At 53.0% G+C, this 15,997-nt stretch overlaps 1 protein-coding gene across 4 annotated transcripts in view; it reads right to left on the bottom strand.

Annotated features, from left to right (window-relative positions):
• Positions 1-15,997, bottom strand: part of TMCO4 (transmembrane and coiled-coil domains 4) — an 85,986-nt gene that overhangs the window by 60,099 nt on the left and 9,890 nt on the right. For all 4 annotated transcript variants that reach the window (XM_029946556.1, XM_029946559.1, XM_029946557.1 and 1 more), the window contains 3 exons: positions 13,612-13,780; positions 7,513-7,687; positions 6,737-6,764 (listed from right to left, as the gene is read on the bottom strand). In XM_029946556.1, the coding sequence (XP_029802416.1) occupies positions 6,737-6,764; positions 7,513-7,687; positions 13,612-13,772 (364 nt within the window). In that variant the 5' untranslated portion in view covers positions 13,773-13,780. The remainder of the gene's footprint in view (positions 1-6,736; positions 6,765-7,512; positions 7,688-13,611; positions 13,781-15,997) is intronic.

Here is a 15,997-nt window from a genome sequence, read left to right as displayed (position 1 = left end):
GGGCACGACCCCTGCCTTTTCTGTCCATGGCTTATTTGAGGAGGACAATGAAGGGCGTGAGGATGGTGGCAACAAGGTCACGCCAAGGCCAGCGGTCATGGTCCTTCAGCTCCACCTTCTCGCTCCTCCTGCCCCCTGGGGTGCCCACTCTTCATTCTGACCTTGTCAAATCTCCTCAAAGTCAGCTCTGAGGAGGAGGATTTTTTAATCAGTTTCTATCCACGTGGGAAGCACGTTGAGAATAGACTCTGGAGGGGCGCCTGGGTGGCTCAGTTAAGCAGCCAACTTCAGCTCAGGTCATGATCTCACGGTTCGTGGGTTCGAGCCCCGCCTTGGGCTCTGTGCTAACAGCTCAGAGCCCGGAGCCTTATTTGGATTCTGTGTCTCCTTCTCTCTCTGGCCCTCCCAGACTCACAGTCCATCTGTTTCTCTCTCTCAAAACTAAATAAACACTAAAAAAAAAAAGAGTAGATTCTGGAACCACGCTGCCTGTCTTTGAATCCTGGCCCCACTGCTCTGCAGCTGTGTGACCTCAGGCAGGTTATTTCCCTCTCTGGGCTATAGTTTCTTCTTTTGCAAAATGCAAACAGTAGTAGCATCTGCATATGAGGGTCACTGTGGGGGGCAATGAATTAGTATAACGCGCTTAGCTCGGGGCATGCACACAATGGGCCCTCAAGGAGTATCAGCTAGGACAAGAGTTACTCCCGGGGCCTCGCACAGGACCAGGCACACACAGTGGGTGCTCCGTTCTTACCTGCTGATGGGCGAACCAGTCACTTTGGATACTGATAACAGGTTGTATGAATCACAAGGATGTGGACAAAAAACTCAGCAAGCGGGTGACGGTGTTCGCAATTTCACCAATCTCACCACGCCCAAAACACCAACACCTCAGACTTTTCTGAATCGGGGAGGGAGGGTTTGCAACTCAGGACTAAAGACCACATCACAAAGTGGAGTCGAGTCTGTGCTAAGTAAGGCTGCGTCCACTCCCACAGCTTGGAGTTGATGCTATCTTTGGATTCAGAGGACAGAGGGCAAACCCCACGATTCCGGGGAAGCTTCCTGGGCACCAGTGCAAAGCTCACGGTGACGTTCACTTTGCCTTAGGTGGAATTTTGAAACTTACTTGGAAATGTAACCCTGGGCTACTTATTTAACTTCCTGAGCCTGATTTCCGCCCCGGTCAGTGGGGGTAACATTGCCTTCCTCAGCAGTTGGCCTGAGGACTATATACTGTGCAGCAATTCCCCATCCACGTGTAGGACCCAGGAGAGCAACTAGAGTAGCTTATAAAGATTTCCAGCTATAAATAAACCGACCCCACCTGAGATGGACAAATTCTAGGTCCTACAGCACTGGTTCCCAGCCAGGGACGTTTTCTTGCTCCCCAGAGGACATCTGGCAATTATGCAGACATTTTTGGTTGTCACAACTCAGGAAGTGCATCTAGTGAGTGGTGGCCAGGGACACTGCTCAACGTCCTACAGTGCGCGGATGCCCCCACAACAAAGAACGATCAGTCCCAAGCGCCCACAGTGCCAGCTTGAGGAATGGCTGGGAGGTATCAGCTTAGATTCAGCTGAAGCTTCCGCGTACAGAAGACTTATTTCTTCAGCTGTCTGGGGGAAGAGAGTGGCGGGTTCTTGCTGGATGAAGAGAGCATGATTAGCCACACAAGTCCACCCGGCTGCCAACATGGCACTGTTTCGTGACAAAGATCCCAGCACTGAACGTGACGGTAAAGGTCAAACTTCCAGAGGTTCTGAGAAACGCCACGGCTCATATTGATTTTCTGGGCTGATTCCATGACTAATCACCCCACCTCACACCCAGAGAGAAACCCAGTGGCAAGGAAACCTCTTCTAACCCCATTTATCTCTGTAGAAGAAGATGGCTTAACCTTCAAGTTTGGACAAGCGACTTTGCTAATATCTAAGCTCATTCTCTAAAGGAAGCCCATCCATCCATCCATCCATCCATCCATTTATCCATTCATTGACTCATCCATTCACCCTTCTGTCCACTTGTCTTTCTTTCCTCCCTCCCTTCCTTCTTTCCTCCCTCCCTTCCTTCCTTCCTCCCTCCCTCCCTCCCTCCCTCCCTCCCTTCCTTCCTTCCTTCCTTCCTTCCTCCCTCCCTCCCTCCCTCCCTCCCTCCTATCCATCCATTCATTCTTCCATCTGTCCATCCAATAATTACTATATGCCTACCACACGTCCATCGGTGTGGTAGATGTTGGGATGCAAAGGTGAATGAGCCAGACCAGGGCCCTACCCTCGTGGAGTTTATGGGGAAACTCAGTACCTGAAAAAATGGGCCAAAAATGACATTGATCTTCCTCTTACAAGACCCCTAACTGTGCTCTTAGAACCAAAGACAGGTTTTTGTTTGTTTGTTATTTTTAAGGCACAACTGGCTGTTGCCCCTTATTGGTATTTGATATCGAAGTTCAGAGAGAGGTTAAGGGACTTGGTCAAGGTCACACAACGAGAGAGTCTCGGGGACTGGGTAAGTATCCAGGTTTCCCGACTTCTGGGGCTTTGCCTTTTACCTCTAACCCCCACCACACATGAGCAGCACTCGTGGTCAGCTCTGTGCACAGCACTTTGCACCCGTTTCTCACCGAATCCTTACCACCACCCTGTAAGGGAGAGACTATGTTATTCCCATTTGATACCTTAGGAAATCGAGGCACAGGGGCATTCAGTAACTTGCCAAAGCACAGCCTGAATCTTAGCACCTAGGCAGGCTAACTCCCAAAATACCCTCACTTCTTGGTCCCTGGTTCTTTGTTAATATGGATAAGGGGCCATGACAACTACTGGAAGCCAGTCCCACCTCTGGGCCTCATTCCCCAACAACATGATGAGACGGTGGTCTAGATGGTTCAAGGGTCCTGCCTCTGACCTCTGCAGGCCTTTGGACCCCCAGCACCTGCCCCCGCTGGGTTCCGGTGTGCTGCTGGGGCCACTCTTGTTCATGTCTGCAGGCACTGGGTAAAGCAGTCAGATAAGCCAAAGGCTCCCCACAGGGATGGGTTTTATTCACAGAAGGGGTACTAGTACATTCCGTGGGGATGCCTCAGTGTGTCCCGACCCTCGTGGGTAAAATCTGCTGAGGGTTTGGTTAGAAAGTCCAGCTCTGCCACTCACCAGCTTAGGCTAGTTACTCAGTTACTCTGAGCCTTGGTTTGCTCATCTGTAAGGTGGGCGGGGTGCCTGCAGTAAAGGTGGCTGTGAATATGAAATGCGACGATGTGTAAAAAGGGCCAGCACGGTGACCTGAATTAATAGGTGCTAAGTGGTGGTTACTGTCAATAGAATCTAAAAGGCAGTGCTGGGGTCAATGCAGCTCAGAAAAGCCTCTGGGAGGGCACGATGTAGCAGGTGGTGACATAAGACATGTGGTTGTAAACCCACTCCGATAGTTCTGCAAGAACGAGACCTTGTGGCCAAGGTCACCCATGGCAGAGAGGGGTAAGTTGTGTCCTAGTTGCCCACGGGTGCTCAGGAGGGTTGTGGTTAGCAGGTGGGGGGCAGGAGGAGGGGTGGGCTGAACATGGCTCTCCAGACAAGGAAAGAGAGAAACTGAGGCAGATGCAGGAGCACCAGGACAGCTTCTCCTCCCACCCAGGGATAAGGCAACGGGACAAAGTGCTGGCCCGGGAGGCCACAGACCTGGGTCTGAGGCCCCGTCTGCCCCTAGCGCTGTGTGACCCAGGAAAAGCCCCTTGTCCTCTTTGAGCCCTAATCTCTCCACCTGGAAAAGTGAAAGGCTCATCCAAGATGACCTTGACCATGTGTCTCAGATCTACAAAATGGAAGCAGTAGCCTCAACCATGCGCACCACCCCCGCCTGCCCAGGGGGTCGGGGGAGCTGGCTGTACAGCCCTTAGCAACAGTAGACACTCAGTGAGTACTCGCTGGTGGCTTAGTCCTTACAGGAACATAACATGGGAGTGTCTGCTCTCCAGCTTCTTGAGTCTCAGACCTCCGTGCAAACTCCGTCCTTTGTGAGCCTCCGGGAGAATCTGACATTAACCCTCCCTTACTTCTGTTATAAAAAAAACAAAACACAGTCTTATGACTGAGCAGTGTTCTCATTGCCATGTCCTGGGGCAAGTCTTCTCAGCAGACGGAGGAGTGTGACTTAACGCCACACCTGCCTGGGAGCTGGGGCTCAGCAAGTCACCCTTGAGGCTCCATTTGGCTCTGAGATACGGAGTTTGGCTAGAGCAGAACCAGAAAATATAGTTTGGGTTTTGAGCCTAAGAGCCGAGCATCTCAGACTTTAAAGGGACCACCTGGGATCTTGTCAACGCACAGAGTCTGCTTCAGTAGGTCTGGGTGGATGTCCACCAAAGCTCCCGGATGCTGACGCTGCTGGTCCGCGGACCACACTGGGAAGAGCAAGGGCTTAAGGCTCTTTCTTTTTAAAAAGTATGAAAGAAAAATGCATTTGTCTCATAATAAGAAGGCCTAAGGGACGGTGACCTCTGTGCTCTGCCGTCCACGCGGGCATTGCGCTGAACGAAGCTTTAGTAGCAAGTGTGCATGAGAAACCAGTTCTTTGTCCTGTTGTGTAGGCGTGAGGAGGTCCCGGCTCCCCACTCCCTTAGGGTCGCCGACTGCCACTGTGGCTGAAAGGGTCACTCAGGATTCCCCAGGTCAGGATCTGAACCCCCAGGCAGCTGGCATCAGGCAAGCAGCATTCCAGAGACGCGACATCACTCCTGGCCGCCCTCCTGCATTCCCTCCATCTGGTCCCTCCATCAGCATGACTCCCGGGGAAGCCCCCCCTGCCCCAATCTGTGCTGCCCTCCCCGAGGCCGTGTTCCCTGCACCTGGCAGTCGGGTCACCTCCTGCAGTCCGCCCAGGTGAAATGCACCTGCTCTCTTCCCTAGCTCAGCCAACGTGGCCCAAAGCCCTGGGCGCTGGGCTCCTGCCCCCAGTGACCTTCCCCCCTGTGCTCTTTCCTCCCGTGTTCCCACACATGCTGTTCCTGTTCTCGTGATTCTGCTCTTCCTCCTCCTCCCACCCCTCCCCTCCCCACGAGCCGGGGCTCCCACGGGGAGGCGGTGCAACGTTCCCCGTGTACTTTTTAAATGGAATTTTACGTAGTTTTCCTCTAAAGGTGTAACTTCCCCCATGTGATGGTCTGGGGGCTGTTGGGATATCACTTGTCATTCTCTGCTCCTCTTCCCCGTTGTCATAATAAACATCGGGGGTTGTGTGCCAAAATCCTTCACCAGCCCAGGGAACAGAAGAAGCCACACACCCAGTAACAGGGGAGCCCGGGCACAGAGGAGGTGGTGGGGAGAACCTGACGCGGGGCTACGGGGCAGGGGGTGCTTGTGAGGCAGCCCCGCAGGCGCCCGATGGAGAGCGCCCGGGGTGCTGCAGTGGGTGGACTGGTGACCCCAAAAGGCACATCCACATCCTGGGGCCTGGAACCTCCAACCTTATTTGGAAAAAGGGTCTTTGCAGATATAATTAAGTTGAAGCTCTCCAGATGAGGGCACCGTGTACACCGTCCTTACAGGAGGAACGGCGGGGAGAGAGGAAGGCAGGAGCAAGCCACGAGACGATGAAGGCAGAGACCAGAAAGATACGGCCAGAGGCCAAGGAACACCGGGAGCTCGCAGAATCTGAAAGAGGCAAGGATTCTCCCCCACGGCCTTCAGAGGGAGCGAGACCCTACTTGACACCTTGCTTTCAGAATTCGGGCCTCTGGAGCTGTGTGAGAATACGTTTCTGCAGCTTCAAGCTGCCCTGTGTACGGTAATTTGTTACAACAGCCTCAGGAACAAAAGTAGGTGGGATCCCACACTGCCGCTTGCTGTGCAGCCTTGGGTAAATCACTTAACCTCTCTGAGCCGACTTCCTCATCCACACAACGGGGCAGTAAGATCTATCTCATTAATTCATTCAACAGATAGCTTCTGAGTCTGTACCGTGTCCCAGGTGCTATGTGAGGCACTAGAAATACGTGGGGAACCAGATGTGGTTCTGCCTGCCTGGCGCTTACAGTCCGGAGAGGAATCCTGCAAAGAATCATGTAACCATTCAACTGAGGGCGTGGCCATGTGCTGCTGGGGGGAGCATCCCAGACGGGAGGCCAGAGGCTTCCCCAGGGAAGAGGTGCCTGAGCGGAGGGTTGAGGGCAAAGTGGAAGTAACTGGACAAGAGGAGCAGGGAAGGGCATGTGCAAAGTCCAGGTGCGGGAAGCGCAGGCGCTCGGGGAGGCCGCTGTGGAAAGCGGGGACGGGCGGGCTGAGAGATGAGGCCGGGTGGGCCGGGGGCCACTCTCCTGAGCGCAGTGGGAGCTGCGCGTGGTCCCGTGTGCGTCTGGAAAGATCACTGAGTTGCACCGCGGAGAACAAAGTGCTGACTAGAATGGAGGCAGCAAGACCTGAGGACACCAGGAGGGGGCGATGGTGGCGTAGGCCCGGATGGCGGGTGGAGACAGCGAAGGAACAAGATCCAAGAGCTACTTAGGAGGTAAAACCACGGGGCCTTACGAAATAACTCCCAAGCACCCACAGAGTCTGGCATGAATGACGTGCTTACTGGCTCTCCCACTGCACAGGGTCCCTTTTCTTCTCGGCACCAAAAGACCATGGTTGGGGGGGGCAGGCCCACAGGGCGCAGCACCTGTCACAGGCTTGCCTGGTCACGAATGGAGATGAGCACCCCAGACAGACAGACAGAACTTAGAAAATCAACTCACCATCCTGGAGGGAGAAGCTCAGGAGGTCCTGGGGGGAAAAGGGACAGGAATTAGCGATACGTTCGATATGCAACTAGCCTGCTTGTTTGGGCGGCACTTGCTGACTTTTACTAAGTGGGGGAACAAGACAGACAAATATCTCTGCCCTGTATTCTACTGGTGAGCCAGACACACAGGTAGGCAAATAAAGAAAGACATGTGGGAATTTCAAGGAGGGAAATCCACGGATTCGACAACGGCCCGCGTCATAAGCCGCCTGCTGTAACTGCACAGAGCAGGTGAGTGACACGCCCAAGGACACACAGCGGAGCTGCTTCTCTTCCAAAAAGAGGCACCACAGCTTAGCACTCAGAAGCCGGGGCTTTGGGGTCAGACTGCCAAGGTTCAAACCCCAGCTAAGCCACACGTCAAGCCACATGACCCTGAACGAGTTCCTTAACCCCTCTGTGCCTCAGTTTTCCCACTTATAAAATGGGGATGATCACACTACCTAACTCATAAAGTGGCTCTGAGAATTAAATGAGCTAATATTTGTAAGGTGCTAGCACCTAATACGCACCATTTACGTATTAAATTAAAGCCGTGGTAAATATTCAGTAGCAGGAACTCCTTATTAGTTCTGATCAGCATCCTGCGATATTATGTCGAACTATTTTATCTTTCAACGACCCCACCCCACTGGAAGCGGTTTTCAGACTGACTTGGAAAGGAAATCATTTGCTCCTTCCCCAGCAGCCAGCTGCCTCCCCCCAGCCCCCTGGGGGTGGTGGGTGTACCTGAATGATCACCAACGGGTCGTCCTTCAAGACGGGGTCCTTCAATAAAATGGGAGCGAACACGTCTGCTCCTTCGCCTCCCAGGCCGTTGGCGAAAGCGGTCATGGTCGGCAAGACGGCTGCGGGCAACTCCAGCCACCTCACCAGGCCCGTCACAAACTCTGTGCAGAAGGAGCTGGAAGGCAGACACAGCTTAGAGCCCGAGGCTCCCAGAACGTGTCTCGGGAGGCCGCTGGGAAGTTGGGCTCGTACTAAACCCACGGTGACCGTGGTCCATGGGAGACGGAGAGCTAGAAACTTGACTTTGGGTGATGTGGATCTTCGCTCCTTCTCCCACCAGAACCTTTACCAAAGCAGCTGATACACCACAGGGAGGAGGGGAGGAGCTGACAGGCACTCTGGGCCCGGCCAGCACCCGGGGCTGTGCTGGGGGCCGAGGAATCGGGGGAACGGGATGCCCCTGCCTGAGGTGAGAAGCACACAGGCACGTACGTGACTCACACACCCTTGTGCCCTGCGACAGGCCAGGACAGAGGCAGGAATGGAGCTCCTTGTGTCCAGAGAGGCAGGGCCCAGACCCACCGCAGAGGTGAGGGGCAGCTGCTGGAAGCTGCTAGAAAAGGCATCTTACGGAAGGTGATTTGCTGCTGTCGGAAATCACTGAGGACACGCTTTCAGGAAACAAGTCGGTCACTGCAGAAGCAGTAAGTGCCCAGGAGGGGCCTTCCTCCTGACGGTGCCCACAGGAGTCCCCGGGCAGGGGATGGACCCCCGGAGGACCCCAGGAGGGAAGGGACCCCTGAGCTGTGGGAAGCACAGAGCGTCTGGGACGCTGGGGCAGAGTTCACGTCAGGGTTTGCTTCAATGCCACTGCCATCCCTCGCAGTGACCGCGGTGAACCAGATGGGGGGACAGGGGTCCAGAGCAGGGGGTCAGTTAGGAGGTGATTCTACCAGTCCAGAAAAAAAGGCTGAGGCCTAGAGGCCAAGTCTCTCTGTAAGTCCACCCTGGGGCTCCTCACACCGGGTTCTGATGGGGCCAGGGTGGAATCAGGTCTCCCCAAAACAAACTGAGCTCCCTGGTGGTGTGGGCAACCTTGGGGGACCCCTGTGGATCCCAGGCAGCCCATCCGCCCCCTCCCTAGAGCCACCAGTGCCCAACCAAGCCCAGTGGAGAGAGGTCGCTGCCGACCAGCTACAATCCTGCCCTGACAGTGTTCTGGTTCAGTCTCCAGGAAGCAAGACTGGGCCAGGCAGGTGGGGGGCGGGGGGCTGGGGGACAGGCAGGTAGATGGACAGAGGAGCTGCAATGCTACCTCAACAGAGGCTCAGCAAACCCTGCAGGGAGACGGCGGAACCCTTCAGGGCTGCTCCCAGTGGGTCCTTTCCACGCGGCCCCGTCAGGCCATCATCACTGGAAGAGGGCAGCCCAGGAAGGGGGCAGAAGCGAGGGCAAGACGGCTCTCTCCAGCCAAGGCAGCTCTGGCTGTGCAAGCAGCCCTCTCTCAGCGGTGGGGGCTGGAGCGGGGGGAGGCCATTCCCGAAGAGACATCTGAGCAATGCAGCACTCTGCCAAGTAAACGGACCTCCTCTTGCCTCAGTTTCCCCATCTGCAAATGGGTTTAAGAGAGCAACTTCAAATTTTTTTAATGTTTATTCTTTGAGAGACAGAGAGAGACAGAGCGCCAGTGGGGAAGGGGCAGAGAGAGAGGGAGACACAGAATCCGAAGCAGGCTCCAGGCTCTGAGCTGGGCTTGAACTCACGAACCGTGAGATCATGACCTGAGCCGAAGTCGGACGCTTAACCCACTGAGCCACCCAGGCGCCCCGAGACCAACTTCATTAAGCTGTTTGAGGATTCGGTGAGAAAATACATACGAAGCATCGGGAGCAGGGCCTGGCAGCTGGCCTCACTGTGGCTCAGGGAGGCAGGGGAGAGTACGTTTCAGAGTCAGGCTCTGAAGTCCAGAGCCCCCGGGGAGTCCCAGCTCCCTCAGTGGCTGGGTTCACGTCCTTAATTCACTTCTCTTAGCGTCATTTCCCTCTGCTATAAAATGCAGATTGCCTTATAGATTGGTAGAAAGATTAAGTGACATCATAATAGGGCCTGGCACTGGATAGCCCTTCAATAAATGCTAGCTACTGTGAGTACAGTTATAATTTACCCACCGCAATCTACTGGGATAACCCAGGGGTGGTTACATGGGCGTGTATGGAGGCAGGAAACGACCTGGTGAACTGAACATTCCTTTGGGGTACACTAAACAGGGCCTGGCCCCGTGTCCGAGAAGAAAGTCTTCGATGTAGACAAGCATCTCCTAATAAGAGCGGAGGGGTAGCGAGCACAGACTCTGGTTCAAATCCCAGCTCTACCCCGAGCTGTGTGATCTTGGACAAATTACTCAACCTCTCTGTGCCTCAGTTTCTTGATTTTTAAAATGGTGGTGGTAATGATGAAACCCATTTCATAGCGTGGCTGAGAAGATTAAGTAGGCTAACATTTGTCCTTGTGCTTAGAACAGCATCTGGCCCATATAAAGTGCTGTATATGTGTTTCTATAAATGAACAAATGGATAAATATGGACACCAAGCGGCAGCACAGCAATCGATTAGAGAACAAACAGCATTTAGATTGGCAGGGTTTTGGCAATCGCTTCTAATGTGGTTGTTGGTCAGTATCGAAATGGTAAAGAATCAGCAGCAACCACGATTGCAAATGACAGTCCCCGAGCAGCCATCTGTCAGTCCCTGCGCTAGGTAAGTGCCTTAGACACACTGACTCACCTACTCCTCACCGCATCCACACCAGGGACGGACATGTTATTTTTACGCCGGTCCACAGATCAGGAAACCGAGACCCAGAGAGGTGACGTGACAGCTCTAGGGTTCAAACCCCCGTCTCCACAACACAGTGGCCATGCTTAAGCACTGCAGAGATGGGCCCCCTCCAGGGATTATATTCCTGGGCACTGGCCAAGCGCCGGGCATGGGGTCACTGGCTGGGCAGGTGCATCGAACGTCCCCTTGCATCCCCGCCCCCTCCCGCCGATGGAGCACCTGGGCTGTGGAGGCTCAGTGCCTTATCAAGGGTTTCATCGGTAGGAACAAAGCCTCAAGAAGAACCCAGCGTTTCTCACCAGTGGCCGGCAAGCTAATCACGTGGGCCATAGCCGGCCAGCAGACTGCCCTTGTCAACGAACTTTCCCTGGAACACAGCCACACTTCTCCTTTACACACTGTTTCCGGCTCCTTTCAGGCTACGGTGTGAGTGACTACCACAGAAGCTACGTGGCTGGCAAGCCCGTAAACCTGGCCGCTCACAGTTAACACTTGTAGCCCCCTGCTCTACCCCATTCATTTCTCCAAGCTTTATACACGGAGTTAATTTTAGGGAATGTCATCTGTGATGTTTATGACTCAGACAATAAATACATTAAAAAGGCTTGCTTTCATGTTCCATGTGACCAAAAAAATCCGAGTGTTTTCTGAAGATTACCGAAACTGCAGGGATTCGGGCGGCTCAGTTGGTTGAGCGTCTGACTTTCGATCTCAGCTTAGGTCATGATCTCACGGTTCACGAGCTCAAGCCCTGGGTCAGGCTCTGCGCTGATGGCTCAGGGCCGGAGGTTCTGTCTCTCCCTGTCTCTGTGCCTCACTTGCATGCGTGCACACGTTCTCTCTCTCCCTCAAAATAAATAAATAAATTTAAAAAGAAAAATATTACTGAAGCCGACGGTGTATCTGGGTTGTAAAATGATAGAAGTCATTTTGAAAATGTGTTTTGGGCCTAAGAAAACAGAGATAAGTTGCAAGGAATGAATTCATGGGACGAATCGTAAACTTGCAGGAAGGAAATACCCCAGGGCGAGTGCTCCTGGCCCGGCCATGGCACGTGTGTGTGCGTGCATGTGGGTGTGTGTGTACCTGGATGTGTGTGTGTATGTGGATGTGTGTGTACCTGGATGTGAGTGTGTACCCGGATGTGAGTGTGTACTTGGATGTGTGTGTACCTGGATGTGTGTGTACCTGGGTGTGTGTGTGTACCTGGATGTGAGCGTGTACCTGGATATGAGTGTGTACTTGGATGTGTGTGTACCTGGATGTGAGTGTGTACCTGGGTGTGTGTGTGTACCTGGATGTGAGCGTGTACCTGGATATGAGTGTGTACCTGGGTGTGTGTACCTGGATGTGAGTGTGTACCTGGCTATGTGTGTTCCTGGATGTGAGTGTGTACCTGGATATGAGTGTGTTCCTGGATATGTGTGTTCCTGGATGTGAGTGTATACCTGGATGTGAGTGTGCTTCCTGGGTGTGAGTGTGTTTGGGGAGCTGGGGGCACACAGGATAACTCTGGTCTCCAGGTGCTGTCCTAGGTGGTACCCAGCACTGCCCTGTCACACAGTGCAGGCTCAGGAACATTTGTGGTGTTTTTTAAAATTAAAAAAAAATTTTTTTAACTTTTTAATTAAAAATTTTTTACTATTTAAAAAATTTAAAAATTTATTTTATATTAAAATTTTAAAAAATGTTTATTCCTTTTTGAGCGTGTCTGACAGAGCATGAACAGGGGAGGGGCAGAGAGAGAGGGAGACACAGAATCCGAAGCAGGCTCCAGGCTCTGCGCTGTCAGCACAGAGCCCACTGCGGGGCTCGAACCCACAGACTGGGAGATCATGACCCGAGCCGAAGTTGGATGTTTCACTGACTGAGCCGCCCAGGCGCCGCAGGAACATCTGCTTATGTGAACAAAGCACACAAGCGTCTCCCCACTAGGTACTGGCTTGTTGGCTACACCACGCTTACGGGAGGGTCTGGGAATTCACAGGGGAACAAGGCAGCCCCCGCCCTCCAGGAGCCCACACTGGAGGGGTGGTGGGTATGGGAAGAGCTGCAGGGGAGCGTGCTGGTTGCGGGGCTGGATTGCTGAACCTACGGATGGAGAAACACCCTGGTCTGGGGCGTGGGGAGGATCCTGGAAAGCTTCTTGGAGGTGACTCCCAAGGAGATGACTAGGCTCAAGTATTCAGTCCAGTGGGGCAGATGAAGATAAAAAACAAACAAAACAAATAAAAACCCAGCTAAGATCTAAAGCATGGGAAAGTTGACTCGTGGGGGACCTTTTGGGAAGAAGTCCTGAAAATACTGCAGATGCAAAAAATGTCCTGTCGTTTCCCGCCTGCATCTGTTGCTTCCCGTTTCGGTGATGAAATGTCGGTCCTTCTAGCCCCGCCTGCCTCCTGGAGCTTTGGGGCCACAGACAGCTCCTCCCCCAGCTCCATCCACAGCATCCAACCTGACCCTGAGTCAACTCCATTCTCATTCTCTCCCAGGAAAGTCTGTCTTGCCTGTAAGCCTCCCCGCCCCCCCGCCCCAGTCACAGCCGTGGTTTCCCTGGACCACTCCGTCTGCCTCCCCACATCCCCTCGTGCTGCCTCTAAACTCTCTCCCCCAAGAACCCTCAAAGACCAAAGCCTGGCCTTTCCACAGCCCTGCTAGTCTGACTCCAAATGCGTGACTGAAACACAGGGGTGCTGGGTACCAGCCACGGCAGATACTGATGCGGTCATCACACCCGTCAATCTTTTGTCCCTATGACACCTGGCTTAAACTCATCCGGGCACTCACCCCATCTGACTAGTATAATGGTAGTCAGTTATTTGGGTGCCCTCCTACCCCCAGACTATAAGCCCCTAGAGGGCAGGAGCCAGGCCTTGCCTGTTTTCTCCACAGGGCCTAGCATGACACTCAGCACAGAGTAGGTGCTCAACAAACGCATGTTGCATGCGTTTTCCCATTAGGCTGTGTCCCATTTATGGGCAGGGACAGTGTCTGCCTTGTCCACCTTATTTGTGTATACCTTCCATGTGCTCCAAATCATGCCTGGCACACAGTAGGTGCCCAGAAAATGCTTGGTGAAGGTATAAATGAGTGAGTACTGAAGGAGAGATATCTAACAGTCCAGACTGTAAGCTCCTAAGAGACAAGGGCAATGACTTTCTCCTCTTTGCCAGTAACAGCTGGCAGGTGGCCTGGCCGTCAGTAATGACCTCGCTGAGGACGCGTGACATTTCTTCTGTAAGGACAAGGGCACTCACTCACCTTTGCTCAGGTTCCGGAAATAGCTGGGACAGGGAGATGCCACAGAGGGCGGCGTAGGCAAAGCGGTTGGCCTCGGCCAGCTCCCGGCCCACAGGCAGATGTGGCTCGCCCTCCACGGCTGGCTCGGCCACCGGAGGCGGCCCCTGGCTTGATCTGTCCATTTCCAGCCCTGCAGGGAAAAATATCTCACTGAAAAATGCAAATGGGGGTGAGGGGTTAGGTCAAAGTTACTTAAATGGATACAGTAACTACCAATCGTGAAAGAAAAGACTGATAAACGAGACTTCATCATCTTCAAGAGAGTGAAAACACACACCGTGGGCTGGGGGAAGATATTTTCAATATGTGCATCACCAAAGGATTTGGTTCTTAGTATATAAACAGCTCCTATAAGTAATGGTGAAAAAGAAATGAGGCAAACTTAAAAATGGGCAAAAGACTTGAACAGGTACTTCATAAAAAGATACCCAGGGTGCCTGGGTGGCTCAGTCGGTTAAGCCTCCGGCTTCGGCTCAGGTCAGATCTCACGTTCGTGGGTTCGAGCCCCGCATCAGGCTCTGTGCTGCCGACTAGCTCAGAGCCTGGAGCCTGCTTCCGGTTCTGTGTCTCCTTCTCTCTCTGCCCCTCCCCCTCTCATGCTCTGTCTCTCTCTCTGTATCAAAAATAAATAAAAAAAAAACATTAAAAAAAAAGATACCCAATGACCCAATAAGCACATGAAGAGGTGCTCAACACCATTCGTCGCCAGAGAAATATGAATTAAAACCCCAAGACACTGCTGCTTACTCATCAGAATGGCTAAAATTAAAAGCCTGACAACACTAAGTGTTGACGAGGCTAAGGGCCACACGCAGAGCTCCACACACTGCTGATGAGGGTATTCCTGGTGTCACCTTTTGGAAACTGGTTTGACTTTACCACTAAAGCTAAATGTATGTCTTGTGTGCAGTTTTGTACCCCAGCAATTCTACTCGTGAGAAATGAGGGCTTGTGTCCACCACAGGGCACGCACATGAATGCTCACAGGAGCTTCCTTCATAATAGCTGCAAACTGGAAGCAAGCCACATGTCTGTCCACAGGGGGATGGACAAGCTGTGCCAGATTTGTGGCATGGAATATTACACAACGATGGAAGAGAATGAAGTCTGGCTAGCCGCAATAGGAGTGAGCCTCACAGACGCAGTGATGAGCAGATATACTCACCCGTGGAACTGAGTTCACTCCACACCTTCCCAATCTAAGGCAAAAGAAGACAGAGGAGAGGCTGCCCATGGAAGCCCATTAGCACTGGCTCAGAAGGAGCACAGGGAGGCTTCTGGCTGATGGAAATGTTCCGTCTCACCCAGCGATGGTTCCGTGCGTGTAAATATGTTTAAAAACGTATCAAGCTGTATGCTTAAGGTTTGTACATTCTGTGCATGTTGTATTTTAATGAAAGGAAGGGAAGAAGGAAGGGAGGGCAGAGGTGTCCTTTTTTCCCCTCCTTTTTTTCTTTCCTGCCTTCCCAGGGGCAGAAGGGGAAGCAGGGAAGGCAGGGGAGGGAAGAGACCAAGCCAAGCCAGGCAATCGAGGGGCAGGAAGGGTCCTGGGAGTGGAAACTGGGAAAGGGAACCCGCCTTGACCACAGGGCACTGAGGAAATGAATGCAGGCTCAGAACCAGACACTCCTGGGCACGAATCCAGGCACCTCCATCTGATAGATACAGAGCCTTGGGCAACTCAACCTCTCTGCACTCACATTTCCTCACCTGCCAAGGGGACTATAACATTATCTGCCTGGAGGAACCGTGTTGGCGATAAATGACATAGCCACGTGGCTGAGCCTTGGCAAAGCACTTAGCACAAAGCCTGCCGCAGGGCTCAGGCCACATAAAGGTCTGTTAAAAAAAATAAACGCGTTACAAAAATCAACAAACAGATCACCGAAATGCTCAGCACAGTGCCTGGCACACAGCAGGGGTGTATGGAATATGGTGAGTGCTGACATTACGTGCCTGTTGTTGGGGGCCCGGCCCTGGGGCTGCAAAGTTAACATGCTCTGTCTCGGCAGACTCTGCGAGTCCGGGCATCACCACGATGTCCAGTCTGCAAACAGGGAACAGGCTCAGAAAAGAAGTAATCGAGTCTGGGTCACCCGGCCGGTACGTGGCAAGCGGACGCCCAAAGTCAGAGATCTCTACCCAGCCGCCTCTGTTTAAATACTCATCATAACTGCCGAGAGATACCAAGTCGAATGCCCACACTCAGCCCTGACCACGAATGCATTCTTATCCAGCTGAGCCATAAAAATTTCTCTCCGCAGGGGCGCCTGACTGGCTCAGTTGGTTAAGTGTCTGACTTTGGCTCAGGTCAGGATCTCGCGGTTCATGGGTTCAAGTCCCATAT

This window comes from Suricata suricatta, chromosome 8, assembly GCF_006229205.1.
Source record: "Suricata suricatta isolate VVHF042 chromosome 8, meerkat_22Aug2017_6uvM2_HiC, whole genome shotgun sequence".
NCBI classification, from domain to species: domain Eukaryota; kingdom Metazoa; phylum Chordata; class Mammalia; order Carnivora; family Herpestidae; genus Suricata; species Suricata suricatta.
The sequence above is the reverse complement of the archived record's forward strand: the minus strand, read 5'-3'. Positions and strand labels throughout refer to the sequence as shown.